The 14918-nt window shown below is 46.2% G+C and overlaps 1 protein-coding gene across 3 annotated transcripts in view; it reads left to right on the forward strand.

The window, feature by feature from the left end:
- Positions 1-14918, forward strand: part of adgb (androglobin) — a 225624-nt gene that overhangs the window by 63833 nt on the left and 146873 nt on the right. For all 3 annotated transcript variants that reach the window (XM_067989325.1, XM_067989323.1, XM_067989324.1), the window contains 3 exons: positions 2764-2850; positions 7701-7882; positions 10445-10573. In XM_067989325.1, the coding sequence (XP_067845426.1) occupies positions 2764-2850; positions 7701-7882; positions 10445-10573 (398 nt within the window). The remainder of the gene's footprint in view (positions 1-2763; positions 2851-7700; positions 7883-10444; positions 10574-14918) is intronic.

The following is a 14918-nucleotide window of genomic DNA, read 5'->3' on the forward strand; positions in this document are numbered from 1 at the left end:
CTGCCTGTTCAGTTCAGTTACTGTTCTGTTAGCTGGCTCCTTTTCAAATCTTTTGAGTTGATCTGCAGCTTTCATAGAGACCAGAGGCTTCCAGCAATCTTAGGCAACAGACCTATCTGAAACTTTCAAAATGTTTGCTCGTGAGATACTCACATACTTGATAAGAATATGAAAAGAACAACCATGAATATATAAAAGTTACTTATAACCTAAATTAGTATAGAGATTTCTTACACAAGGATATATTATAGACTATCAACTAATATCATACTGCTATTATTTATTTACTTGTTCGTATACTGTTTCTTAAAATTGTTTGGCAGTTAAAAACTATAACAAGGTCTAGTGTAGTGTCATTCTGCTGTTTCTCGACAATGAGAAGAATCGTGTTTGGCACAGTGTAGATTCATTAGACAAAGCAATCTAAAGCAGGGCTTTCTGTTCATTCTCCTGGGCATGCCATCAAAACTTACCGTTTCAAGTTTAGGGTCTTGCTTTAGACATTCTCTTGGATACGGTAGTGCTAGTTACTCCTCTAAGTGGTCTGAGTGTCCTAGGTTCAGGGGTATGCCCATACTGCCCAATATCTAACTGCACAATAGTCTAACTCAGGGTGTAACAGTTCATGCAGTATTACTACAAACTGTTAGTAAATGAAGAAATGACTGTGAAAGGGATTGTATTTTAATAATGAAAACTGAAAAACCAAACCCCACTAAATAGTAGCAGAACCTCAGCCTGCCGCTGCTGCTCAGTGCCTCGCTGAACTGAGCCGCTGTGTGAAAAGGGCATCTGAAGCCCTGCTGCTTCCTATTAGTTACATCACAAATCAACAGCTTTTAAAAAAATCATTTAACTTAATCTTTAGATCCAGACACTGTATAATTCGTTCACCATGGGCTTGAGGCAGCCGGGAATATGTTTACCTTAACACTATCAATCTCCAAAAGGAAATGGCGCAGGTACATTGTTCCCATGAAGTGTCAGCCGTGGCTCAGTTGGTAGCACTCTCGCCATTTGGGTCAGAATGTCGTGGGTTCAAGCTCCACTCCAGAGACTTAATCCAGGCTGATGCTGCAGTGCAATACTGAGGGAGTGCTGCACTGTCAGAGGTGCCGTCTTTTAAATGAGACTTTAAACCAAGGCCCTGTCTGCCCTCTCAGGTGGATGTAAAAGATCCCACAGCAAAAACTTAATCCTAACCAGGTACTTTCCGTGTAACTTCCACAATTAACATGCACTAAAAAAATTAATCAACATCTTAATCACAGAAGTTAATGGCAATTAATTGACAGCCCTAGCAATGATACAAAATATTGAACATGCTACTTTTCCCCACATTAGTGGGTCATCTTGTTTGACTTTAGCAAAATAACACCTAACTACCCACCTTCATTCTCCCTCTAAGCATGGTGAAAATTTCCCCTCTCAGTTATATGTTTAAAAATCCAGCTAACTGCCATTGTCTCTGTCTGAGTCTTGTTATCTCTCTGTGTTTATAACCAAGAAGGAGTGTCTACTCTCCATTCCTCCGATTCTGGTCTTGTGCAGCTCCCTCTCCCTTTGTCCCACCATTGGCGATCGTGCCTTCAGCCACCTAGACCCCACATTCTGATATTCCCTCCCGACACTGCTCTACACATCATCCCCCCTCTCCTGAAAACCCACCTCTTTGGCCAAACTTTTGGTCACACCTCCAAACAACTTCTTTGGATCCTTGTCCATTTTTGTCTGATTATACCTGTGAAGCGCTTTGGGACATTTTTCTACGTTAAAGGTGCTCAGTAAATGCAAGTTGTAATTTTTGGGGAAACAATATTAAAACCCAGTTTATTAGCATATTAACAATTCTTTTGCCTTGATGCCTTTTAAAAAAAACTTGCGTGAATACACTTTGCTTTAAAATGCAACCCTTAAATGTAACCCTCTCCCCCCGCCAACCGTAAAAAACCCCAAAGGGTGACAGTGCAGGTGTAAACACAAGAACGTAGGGAGTGAAGGCTTACCTCTGAAACACACAATCAAAAATATATGTCGAGTAAAAAGGAAAAAAAAAATGGAACGGATATATCAAAAAGGGAAAGAAGGACTAGCATTTAAATAGTGCCTTTCACAACCTCAGGACGTCCTAAAGTACTTTACAGCCAATGAAGTACTTTTGAAGTGTAGTGTAGTCACTGTTGTAATGTAGGAAACACGGTAGCCAATTTGTGCACAGCAAACTCCCACAAACAGTAATGAGATAATGACCAGATCATCAGTTTTAGCGATGTTGGTTGAGGGATAATTATTGGCTAGGACACCGGGGAGAACTCCCTTGCTCTTCTTCGAAATACTGCCATGGGATCTTTTACGTCCACCTGAAAGGGCTGACTGGGCCTCAGTTTAACGACTCATCTGAAGGATGACACCTCCGACAGTGCAGCATTCCCTCAGCGCTGCACTGGAGTGTCAGCCTAGATTATGTGCTCAAGTCTTTGGATTGGGACATCAACCCACGACCTTTTTACTCAGAGGCGAGTGTGCTACCACTGACCCACGGCTGAAATGCAGTAATGTAATTAATGTCATTTTATTCATCATGATTACTGCAAGATTTGATTACCAGGGTACATTCAGTGAGGCTGTATTCTCTGTATGGAGCTCACTTACCAGCAGCAGCCTCCGTGAATTCACCCGACTTGTCTGTCATTTGCTGCTGAACATCAAGCTTAACGACTGCTACGTTTGGTAATACCAAGGGCTGTTATTTTGTGTTAACAGCATGAATATGACAGGAAGAAAAGAACTGGGGGACTTCACAGTTTTGCATGCTCTTACTGGCTGGCATCCCGAGATCATCCCTCTCCGGTAAGTACCCATGATAAAATTAATTTGGAGGTTTCCAGCTTAAATCAATTGGTTACTGTGTTTGTCAACAAGCATTTTGGAAACAGGATAGGTTTTGCATTTGAAATGAGTACATTCTTGAATTATTGTGTAATAATTTATAAGTTTATGGCACTATCAAACAAAATATAGCCCTGAAATTGCCGTTGGCAATATTAGCAGGCACACCTCTTAAAACTCTGCGTTCATCCAACTCTGGCCTCTTATGCATCCCCACTTCCTTCACCCCACTATTGACGGCCATGCCTTCAGTCATCTAGACCCTAAGCTCTGGAATTCCCTCTCTAAGCTTCTCCACCTCTCACTCCTCCTTTAAGACACTCCGAATAACCTACCTCTTTGACCAAGCTTTTGGCCACCTGTCCTAATGACTCCTTAGATGGCTCGGTGTCAATTTTTGTCTGATTATGCTCCTGTGAAATGCCTTGGGACTTTTTTACTACATTAAAGGTGCAATAAAAATGCAAGTTGTTGTTAGCTTTAACTGACATGGAGGGGGAGGGAGAGAGTCAGCATTAAGTGAGAGGGAGGGGGGATTTTATGGCACGATCAAACAATATAGGCTAGAAATTGCAATATTAGCAGGGAAATGTCTTATAAACAGGAAGCCCTATTTGTAGGACATTCCTCTGCGCTATTTTAGCAGAGGCGTTGCCTATTTAAAATAATCGGGTAATGCATGTGTAAAAGTAGCAGATTGAAAAATGTCATAGGAAAGCATGAAGCATTTATTCAGCAATATCACCAACAGCGTAAAATCTGGAACTGACATGCTTAAAAGAAGAGCAACATGGGTAAGGACAATTGTTGTGGCAGTCCCGATGTGGAACTTTACCTGATGGGAGTATGGATCATGGAACTGGGTGTGTGTGTGCCAATTCACAGCACTTCTGCATTTGTGGGGGTGGGGGGGCAATTCAACTTCGGCACATTCAACTCTTGGGCACAAGACAGGCAGTAATGGAGCATTAGCTGAGCATTAGCATTATCTGAGAGGGAGTGGGGAGGGAGAGTGTCAGCATTAACGGAGAGGGAGTGGGGAGGGAGAGTGTCAGCATTAACGGAGAGGGAGAGTGTCAGTATTAACGGGGAGGGAGTGGGGAGTGAGAGTGTCAACATTAACGGAGAGGGAGTGGGGAGGGAGAGTGTCAGCATTAACGGAGAGGGAGTGGGGAGGGAGAGTATCAGCATTAACGGAGAGGGAGTGGGGAGAGAGTGTCAGTATTAACGGAGAGGGAATGGGGAGTGAGAGTGTCAACATTAACGGAGAGGGAGTGGAGAGTGAGAGTGTCAGCATTAACTGAGCGGGAGTGGGGATGGTGAGTGTCAGCATTAACTGTTGGGGGTGGAGAGGGACAGTATCAGCATTAACTGAAAGGGTGTGGGAATAGACAGTGACAGCATGCACTGAGAGGGAGAGGGTCAGCATTAACTGAGAGGAAGTGGGGGTGGAGGGTATGAACATTAATTGACAGAGAGTGGGGAGGGAGAGTGTCAGCATTAACTGAGAGTAAGGAGGGAGAATGTCAGCTTTAACTGAGTGGGAGTGGGGAGGGAGAGTGTCAGCATTAACTGAGAGGGAGTGAGGAGGGAGAGTGTCAGCATTAACTGAGAGGGAGTGAGGAAGGAGAGTGTCAGCATTAACTGAGAGGGAGTGAGGAGGGAGAGTGTCAGCATTAACTGAGAGAGCAGGGGGGGGGGGGAAGAGTGTCAGCATTAATCCACCACATAATGTATGAGTGCATTGCAACCATCTTCCCGACCATTCCATTGACGTACCCCATTGAATGGTGGTTCCACCAATTGGAAGTGCGAAGTTTCAGCAGCAACTGCTTGCCCCTTCTACAACTAAACCCTGAATAGATGAGTGTCTCATGACTAGCCTCCAAATAATGCCTTCCGGGACCTGTCATGTCAAGTCTTAGAGTTTCCTCATCCGTTATATGACCACAGGGCAGCTTACAAAATGAATTTTTTAGACACCAACGTCTAATGCTACATGGCAGACCTACTCGTCACCAACTGCTGAACCCAAGTCCTCATATGGGCCAAGGAGATGGTGCTACTAAAGTGTCAGCTGTGGCTCAATTGGTAGCGCTCTTGCCTCTGAGTCAGAAAGTTGTGGGTTCAAGTCCCACTTCAGAGACTTGAGCACAATATCTTGGCTGACACTCCAGTGCAGTAGTGAGAGAGTGCGATACTGTCGGAGATGCTGTCTTTCTTATGAGATGTTAAACCGAGGCCCCGTCTGCCCTTTCAGGTGGACGTGTGCTATTTCAACAACACCTTGCATTTATATAGCACCTTTAACGTATTAAAACGTCCCAAGGCGCTTCAAAGGAGTGTTATCAAACAAAATTTGACACCGAGCTACATAAGGAAATATTAGGACAGGTGACCAAATGCTTGGTCAAGAAATTAGGTTTTAAGAAGCATCTTACAGGAGGCAAGAGAGCTTCAGAGGCAGAGAGGTTTAAGGAGGGAACTGCAGGGCTTAGGGCCTAGGCAGCTGAAAGCACAGCCACCGATTAAAATCGGGGATGCGCAAGAGGCCAGAATTGGAGGAGCGCAGAGATCTCGGAGGGTTGTCGGGCTGGAGGAGGTTACAGAGATTGGGGGGGGGGTGAGGCCATGATGGGATTTGAACACAAGGATGAGAATTTTAAAATCGAGGCATTGCTGGACCGGGAGCCAATGTAGGTCAGCGACCACAAGGATGATGGATGAACAGGACTTGGTGTGAGTTAGTATACGGGCAGCAGAGTTTTTGATGAACTCAAGTTTACAGAGGGTGCAAAGTGGGAGGCCGGCCAGGAGAGCATTGGAATAGTCGAGTCCAGAGGTAACAAAGACATGGATGAGGGTTTCAGCAGCAGGTTGAAATATGTTCATAAAAATATGTATTTGCAGAGGTGGAAGTAGGCAGTCTTGGTGATGGAGTGGATATTGGGTCTGAAGCTCATCTCATTTTGAAGAAGAGCAAGGGAGTTCTCCCCGGTGTCCTGGCCAATATTTATCCCTCAACCAACATCACTAAAAGCAGATTATCTGGTCATTATCATATTGCTGTTTGTGGGACATTGCAAATTGGCTGCCGAGTTTCTTACATTATAACAGTGACTACACTTAAAAAGTACTTCATTGGTTTGGGATAGCCTGAGGTCGCGAAAGGTGCTATATAAATGGAAGTCTTTTTTCTATTATTTTGAGGCTCAGTGCCAGGTCGGTGTAGGCCCTCTCTCCCTGTAACTATTTTCACTTTATTGCCACAAATGCACTTCATAGCTTTGTCTTGGGTTTCACATATGGGCTGAAGGATGCCTCTGAAATGACAGGCCTGGTGATAGGAGATGGGAACCAAATCAAGCCTCTGAGGTGGACTTGTTAATTCAATACCTGAGCCCAGCTGACCCGCAAAATTGCAAGGCATGATCCATGATTGACTAGCCAGCCTAGCTCATTAACTGGACCTGGAAGGATTTTTTTTATTCATTCATGGGATATGGGCATCGCTGGCAAGGCCAGCATTTATTGCCCATCCCTAGTTGCCCTTGAGAAGGTGGTGGTGAGCCACCTTCTTGAACCACTGCAGTCCGTGTGGTGAAGGTTCTCCCACAGTGCTGTTAGGTAGGGAATTCCAGGATTTTGACCCAATGACGATGAAGGAACATTTTCAAGTCAGGATGGTGTGTGACTTGGAGGGGAACGTGCAGGTGGTGGTGTTCCCATGCGCCTGCTGCCCTTGTCCTTCTAGTGGTTTCAGCAGTGTCACTGGATAAAGATAGAAAGGAAATGGATGGGAAGATGGATAGTCCATAGTTCCCATGCGCCTGCTGCCCTTGTCCTTCTAGGTGGTAGAGGTGTTTGGGAGGTGCTGTCGAAGAAGCCTTGGCGAGTTGCTGCAATGCATCTTGTAGATGGTACACACTGCAGCCACGGTGTGCCGGTGGTGAAGGGAGTGAATGTTTTTTAAGGTGGTAGATGGGGTGCCAATCAAGCAGGCTGCTTTGTCCTGGATGGTGTCGAGCTTCTTGAGTGTTGTTGGAGCTGCACTCATCCAGGCAAGGCACTCCTGACTTGTGCCTTGTAAATGGTGGAAAGGCTTTGAGGAGTCAGGAGGTGAGTCACTCGCCACAGAATACCCAGCCTCTGACCTGCTCTTGTAGCCACCGTATTTATGTGGCTGGTCCAGTTAAGTTTCTGGTCAATGGTGACCCCCAGGATGTTGATGGCGGGGGATTCGGCGATGGTAATGCCGTTGAATGTCAAGGGGAGATGGTTAGACTCTCCCTTGTTGGAGATGGTCATTGCCTGGCATTTGTCTGGCGCAAATGTTACTTGCCAGTTATGAGCCCAAGCCTGGATGTTGTCCAGGTCTTGCTGAATGCGGGCACGGACTGCTTCATTATCTGAGGGGTTGCGAATGGAACTGAACACTGTTCAATCATCAGCAAATATCTCCACTTCTGACCTTATGATGGAGGGAAGGTCATTGATGAAGCAGCTGAAGATGGTTGGGCCCAGGACATTGCCCTGAGGAACTCCTGCAGCGATGTCTTGGGGCTGAGATGATTGGCCTTCAACAACCACTACCATCTTCCTTAGACCAGTGACTGGGGAATTGGAGTCTTCCCATTTGGCTTCAGATAATTTTGCCAAGCCAATGCTCCAATGAGTAGGTGCTTCTGTGCAGCTGCTTTAAAAATGTTGTGCTTTTATATTTTAATACATGAACACATCTGCGAATATGGAAAGATGCTTCCTGATGTGTTCCCAAAGAGTACAATTTACCTTTTGCAAATTTCTTCCAGATCTGAACAGTCTGAAAGATCCTGGTCCTTTCTGAAGACTATGGTGCCAGAGTTCAGTTTGGTAAATCAAGAACCTGTTGCAGACGTAGTGGTTTCAGCAGCGTCACTGGATAAAGATAGAAAGGAAACGGATGGGAAGGTGGATAGTACCATCATGAAACCAGCTGACAAAGTTACCAAAGGTACAGCCATTGTATTTCTTTTCGAAAATTGAGTTGCCACCTGAATTGATTTGCCTACCCCATATCCTCTCCATCACCAAAACCGCTCACTTCCACCTCCGTAATATTGCTGGTCTCCTCCACTGCTTCAGTTCATCTGCTGCTGAAACCACCATCCATGCCTTTGTTACCTCCAGACTCAACTATTCCAATTCTCTCCTGGCCGGCCTCCCACCTTACATCTTCCATAAACTTGAACTTATCCAAAACTCTGCTGCCTGTATCCTAACTCACACAAAGTTCCTTTCACCCATCACCCTTATGCTTACTGACCTACATTGGCTCCCGGTCCGGCCACGCCTTGATTTTAAAATCCCTACATGGCCTCGCCTCTCCCTATCTCTGTAACCTTCTCCAGCCCCACAACCCCACCCACCCCGAGATCTCTGTGCTCCTCAAACTTTCCTCTTGTGCATCCCCGATTTTCAGCGCTCCACCATTGGTGGCCGTGCCTTCAGCTGCCTGGGCCCGAAGCTCTGGAATTCCCTCCCCAAATCTCTCCACCTCTCCACCTCTCTCTCCTACTTTTAAGTCGCACCTTAAAACCTACCTCTTTGGCCAATCTTTTGGTCACCTGTCCTATTATCTCTTTATGTGGCTTGGTGTCAAATTTTGTCTGATAATGCTTCTGTGAAGCGCCTTGGGATGTTTTTACTACGTTAAAGGTGCTATATAAATGCAAGTTGTTGTTATTGAATTTATGTTACTGTTTGCACTTTCATACTTTTAATATTTGTACTTTCATACTTTTTATGGTTGTACTTTCACAGTTTTAATAATTGTACTTTTAATACTGTGCTAAAAAAATATATATATACATAAAAATTCTGTAACAGTGTTTCTCAGGCAAGTTATTTTTCACAGGGAAAAGAAATGTATTGGGTAAATTCGCAATTTTGTCTTTTGCTCACGGCCTCACTGGGATTTAAATTTTAATTATCTTGTGGGTTTTCCCGCTCCTTTTTACCTGGCATAAGTTCAATGAGCATGAAGTCTGTGCCCAAATAGACACACAAAAGCAGCTCAATTACTGGGAGGTTATCCCCCAGTCCCACCCTTCCGTCGTGGAGCCCTCACTCTGGGGCTCACTAAGGGCTGTATCCCATATACGTCCTTATAATTGAGGCAGAGCAGGAGGAAGAGGAAATGCAGGAGGCACGCAGGTTAAGGTTATACTATAGGAGAAGATGACCAATCAGGAGGCTCTTTCCACCAGAGTCTAGAGACCATGCCAATCCCTTGATGATGTTCAGAGGACATCTGCTTAAAGAGGCAGCAAGGTTCAGTAAGAATGCAACAAGGAACTCTGTCTCCTGTTGTAAACTGACCTCCAACCATCCTCTCAAAAACAAAGAACAAACTAACCTCAAAACACTGCACTTAATATCACAAAACAGTTGTACTGTGCATTATATATTTACAGTGTGCTGATTACCCGCGTGACTACCCCTTGTGCTTTTCTGTGCTGCTCTTCAACCTATCCTGCTGTTCCGTCGAGATGATAGCTCAGGGCCAGGGACACCAGTGGTACTTGGCTAAACTGTAGTATCACGATCCTCTTGAAAGCTGTTTGCCGTCGTCCTCTCCAAACAATCCCCCAAGGCCTGAAGGCCAGTGGACAAAGCTTCCATTTTGGATGCACCAACAAGTCTGGAGACCTCTCTGTTGGGGACGGGGTATTTGTGGTGCTACTATTCGCTCCAGATAGTGCTGCATTGTGTCAAATCCTTCTCAGATGGTCGTGAGGATGACATTGGACTTCACTGTGACCCTCACCACCTGTCTCAGGTCCTCTGAGATGGTCCTCAATGCCTCTGTGTGAGTGTGATGCTCGTCCAGCATCCTTCTCTTCAGAGCAAGATCCCAGAAATCAGAGTCTGCAGCCTCTTCTCCCCACTGCCAGATCCCACTTTCATCCCGATTCCTCTGGCACACTCACGCACTGTGTCTTAGCCAGTAAAAACCCTCATTGGAACAATCTACAACTTCTAGGCAGGTGAGTGAGAAATGTGAGCATGCGGCTGGCAGAGCAGAGGTGGAAGGTCACTTGCCTCTTTTCTCTTCCCTCCACCTCCCTTCCCACCCCACTGCTTGCCATCCATTCAGGGCATATTTTCTATGTACTCCCAGCCTCTCCATGTGCTTTGTCTCCCCACCCCCAGCGTACCTGAGGTGTTGCAGACTGGATTTACACAGCCTGAACGCCTCCCTACATTTAAATTACCAGACCCCACAATTTAGACTGTGGTCGTCGCTGAGACATCATGGCGGCTGGAACTCAGCTCATTTCCAGTGCTGTCAGAATTTCGGACCGAAGACTTTTATTTTTCTAAGTAGATAGATTGATAAGGAAAACCCTACATACTTCAAGAAAACTTACTTTCTCCTGCAATGGTCGCAGCTCATCAGATATCTATGCCCTGTTATACACTCGGAACTTGGTTTATAATAAGATAGCCAGGTGAACAGTGAAAAAGGCACGCATGTGGTTTCAGTAAATTTTTTAATGATCTATTTTCTCAGAAAAGCTGGAATTAAAAGATGCTGGGAAGAAAAAGAATAAGGAAGGAGAAAACATTAAAGATAGAAGCAAATCAGTAATTCAACGGCTCGGATCTGTCTCTCGGAATATATCTCAGGTTTTTACAGAGAGTAAGTTGGAAGCTTGGTTGAATGGAGGTTTGTGACTTCTGCCCTTGCTGAGTCAGATCTGCACTTTCCTTGTTGAGATTATTGGGAAACACTTAACAATAGCTTTCTTTGGCATTTTTAACTTAGCAGTAGCATCTCCCCCCACCCTAGCAGCAATGGGAAGGAAGTTCAGCAAAGGGTCTATACTGGTTAATACAAATACATTGTTGCAGCGATCAATTTTCATTTTCTTGGAATGAAAATAGTAGTAATAGGTAACAATCCAGCTACACCTGGCCTTATGTTTGTCATTGTATATTTTACATTTTCATGAATCCAATTGAATTCAATGCCATCTGTCTTTTACCTGCTCAGTGCATCTTCAGATGCTACTCCAGCGGTGACCTTGACCTGTTGCCCACCATTACCTGCACTGCAGAATCATCCAGACTCATTCCCTTCCAATCACTGCTCTGCCGAGCTGACCCTGAGTCACTTTCTCCTCCCTGTGCCGCTGAGCTGACCCTGATTTGCTCCCTCCTCCCTCTGCCACTGCGCTGACCCTGAGTCACTCCCTCCTCCCTGTGCCGCTGAGCTGACCCTGATTCGCTCGCTCCCTCCTCCCTGTGCCGCTGAGGTAACCCTGGTTCGCTCCCTCCTCCCTGTGCCGCTGAGGTAACCCTGGTTTGCTCCCTCCTCCCTGTGCCGCTGAGGTAACCCTGGTTCGCTCCCTCCTCCCTGTGCTGCAGAGCTGACCCTGGTTCGCTTCCTCCTCCCTGTGCTGCAGAGCTGACCCTGGTTCGCTTCCTCCTCCCTGTACCACTGAGATGACCCTGGGTCGCTCCCTCCTCCCTGTGCTGCTGAGGCAACCCTGGTTCGCTTCCTCCTCCCTGTACCACTGAGATGACCCTGGGTCGCTCCCTCCTCCCTGTGCTGCTGAGGCAACCCTGATTCACTACCTCCTCCCTGTGCTGCCGAGTTGACCCTGATCTGCTCCCTCCTCCCTGTGCTGCTGAGGCAACCCTGATTCACTACCTCATCCCTGTGCTGCCGAGGTGACCCTGATCTGCTCCCTCCTCCCTGTGCCACTGAGCTGACCCTGATTCGCTTCCTCCTCCCTGTGCTGCTGAGATGACCCTGGTTCGCTCCCTCCTCCCTGTGCTGCTGAGGTGATCCTGATACGCCCCCTCCTCCCTGTGCTGCTGAGGTGACTCTGTTTCACTCCCTCCTCCCCGTGCTGCTGAGGTGACCCTGATTCACTCCCTCCTCCCTGTGCTGCTGAGGTGACTCTGATTCACTCCCTCCTCCCTGTGCTGCTGAGGTGACTCTGATTCACTCCCTCCTCCCCGTGCTGCTGAGGTGACTCTGGTTCACTCCCTCCTCCCTGTGCTGCTGAGGTGACCTTGATTCACTCCCTCCTCCCTGTGCTGCTGAGGTGACCTTGATTCACTCCCTCCTGTTCTCAATCCTGCTGATGTAGTTCCAGCCTGCTTTCTAGCTGTTGAGCTGCTGAGATGGTCTTGACCTATTTCCTTTGTACCATCTGAGTCTCCCAAGGTGGCAGTGTGATTGTTGCAGGAAATGGGGAAAATGTGAAGGATGAGCATGAGAGAAAGTCAGCAATGATAGAAAATGGAAAGAGACAGAAGTGTTATTGGAGAGTGAGAAAGAAACAGTATTGGAGGAGCAGAGAGCAAGAGAGACATTCTTTTGCAGACTTACCAATTCACTTAACCGGAGGGGCATGAGTGGGACTCAACCCAAAAAAAGTTTTTTAACGAATGAGATAGTTTTTGTTGATTTTTATTGTCAAGGATGGACATGTAGCATGAGTGAACTGCAAGCAAAGATGGTTTAAAAAAAAGAAAAACAAAAAAAATTGCATTAAAGCATCAGGGTTTTGCTTCAGAAACATTAAGTGTGTCCAATCCAGCCTCTCCCAAGAAGTGTGGCGAGTTTCGCCTCTCAGGCTCAGCCCTATTACCCATCCTGAATGGCCCATTCCTTTGACTCCGGCCTCTTGTTTATCCCCCCCTCCCTCCACCCTACTTTTGGTGGCAGAACCTTAGCCTTACTTTTTGGAGTTTCCTCCCTAAAGTCCACTGCCTCTTCACCTCTCTCCTCCTGTAAAAACCTTTCTCTTTGTCTAAGATTTTCGTCACCCCTTGTAATTCTTTCCCTTTATGCCTCAATGTCCATTTCCTTAAGCCTATTTGTGAAGTGCCTTGGGTTATTTCAATACATTAAGCGCACTATATCGATGCAAGTTGTTGTCATTCACAAGCATGAGGCCAGTTTTCGTAAGTGTGACACCCAACTCCATCTGTTTTCAATTGTATTGATCTTTCAACCAGACTACCTGTCTCCTTGTTAAGTCCTGGTTGAGTCACCGCTTCCTTCAGCTGAACGCTGGCAAGATGGAAGCCATCATTTTCAGCACCAGCCACAAACTCCGTTCCGTTGCCACCGACTCCATCCGCTCCTTGGCTAGTCGCTCAGGCTGAACAAAACTGTGTGCAGCCTTGGAATCATGTTCAACACTGAGCTGAATTTCAACTCTCTTATCCTTTCCATCATCAGTGGCAGGAAATAAAGGGTAATGGTTGACGGGTGTTTTTGCGACTGGAAGGCTGTTTCCAGTGGGGTCCCGCAAAGCTCAGTACTGGGTCCCTTGCTTTTTGTGGTCTATATTAATGATTTGGACTTGAATGTGGGGGGCTTGATCAAGAAGTTTGCAGATGATACAAAAATTGGCCATGTGGTTGATAGTGAGGAGGAAAGCTGTAGACTGTAGGAAGATATCAATGGACTGGTTAGGTGGGCAGAAAAGTGGCAAATAGAATTCAATCCAGAGAAGTGTGAGGTAATGCATTTGGGGAGGGCAAACAAGGCAAGGGAGTACACAATAATTGGGAGGATACTGAGAGGTGTAGAGGAGCAAAGGGACCTTGGAATGCATGTCCACAGATCCCTGAAGGTAGCAGGACAGGTAGATAAGGTGGTTAAAAAGGCATACAGGACACTTTCCTTTCTTAGCTGAGCAATAGAATATAAGAGCAGGGAGGTTATGCTAGAGCTGTATAAAACAATGGTTAGGCCAGAGCTTGAGTTACTGCGTACAGTTCTGGTCACCACATTACACGAAAGATGTGATTGCACTAGAGAGGGTACAGAAGAGATTTACGAGGATTTTGCCAGGGCTGGAGAATTTTAGCTATGAGAAAAGATTGGATAGGCTGGGGTTGTTTTCTTTGGAATAAAGGAGGCTGAGGGTAGATTTAATTGAGGTATATAAAATTATGACGGGACTTAATAGTGTGGATAGGGAGGACTTATTTCCCTTAGCAGAGGAGTCAGTGACCAGGGGGGCATAGATTTAAAGTAATTGGTAGAGGGATTAGACGGGAGCTAAGGAGAATTTTTTTCACCCAGAGGGTGGTGGGGGCCTGGAACTCACTGCCTGCAAGGGTGGTAGAAGCAGAAACCCTCAACTCATTTAAAAAGTACTTGGATGTGCACTTGAAGTGCCATAACCTACAGGACTACGGAAAATGGGATTAAGCTGGGTATCTCTTTTTCGGCCAGCACGGACACGATGGGCCGAATAACCTCCCTCTGTGCCGTAAATTTGTATGATTCTATGACTCGATCAAGACCACTCACTGCTGCCTCTGATGCCCTCCACGCTGGCCTCTCATCCTTCACCATGCAACTGCCCGTGTCCTGTCTCATACTAAGCCCCATTTGCCCATCATACCCCCAGTCTCATTCGTCGTTGCTGACCAACACTGGTGTCCTACTGGCCAAAGCATTCAATTTAGAATCCTTGTCTTCGTCTTCAAATCGCCTCCCCCCCAGCTACACCTTTCCACACCTCTAACCACCTCAGGCCTTATATTCCCTCCTGCACCCTATGATTCTCGGAGTCTGGCCCCCTCTGAGTTCCCTCGTCATATTGCCCCACTATAGGTGGAAGAGCCTTCAGCTGCCTTGGATCTACTGTCTATAACACTGTCCGTAAATCCTTCCACCTGTCTCCTTCGCTGTCCTCCTTTAGAAACCTTCTCAAAAACCATCTTTTCGACCTGGCCTTCAGTCTCCTCTCCTAACCTCTTCCATGGCTCGGCATTCAACCCTCTTATTTCTCTGTGAAGCACCATGGGACATTTTGTACATTGAGAGCACTGTATAAATGTAAGTGTTGTTGTTGTTGTTGTTGTTGTTGTTGTTCCACTATATCAATGGACATTAAACACATGTGGTGAAAACATTTTTTTTGGAGATGATTATCCCTGTTATTGAAATATCTATTCGAACCCTATCTCATCTTCCTGCAATCTCTGCAAGCTCCCATCAACTGGCAGAT

This window comes from Heptranchias perlo, chromosome 8 (genome assembly GCF_035084215.1).
Source record: "Heptranchias perlo isolate sHepPer1 chromosome 8, sHepPer1.hap1, whole genome shotgun sequence".
Taxonomy (NCBI): domain Eukaryota; kingdom Metazoa; phylum Chordata; class Chondrichthyes; order Hexanchiformes; family Hexanchidae; genus Heptranchias; species Heptranchias perlo.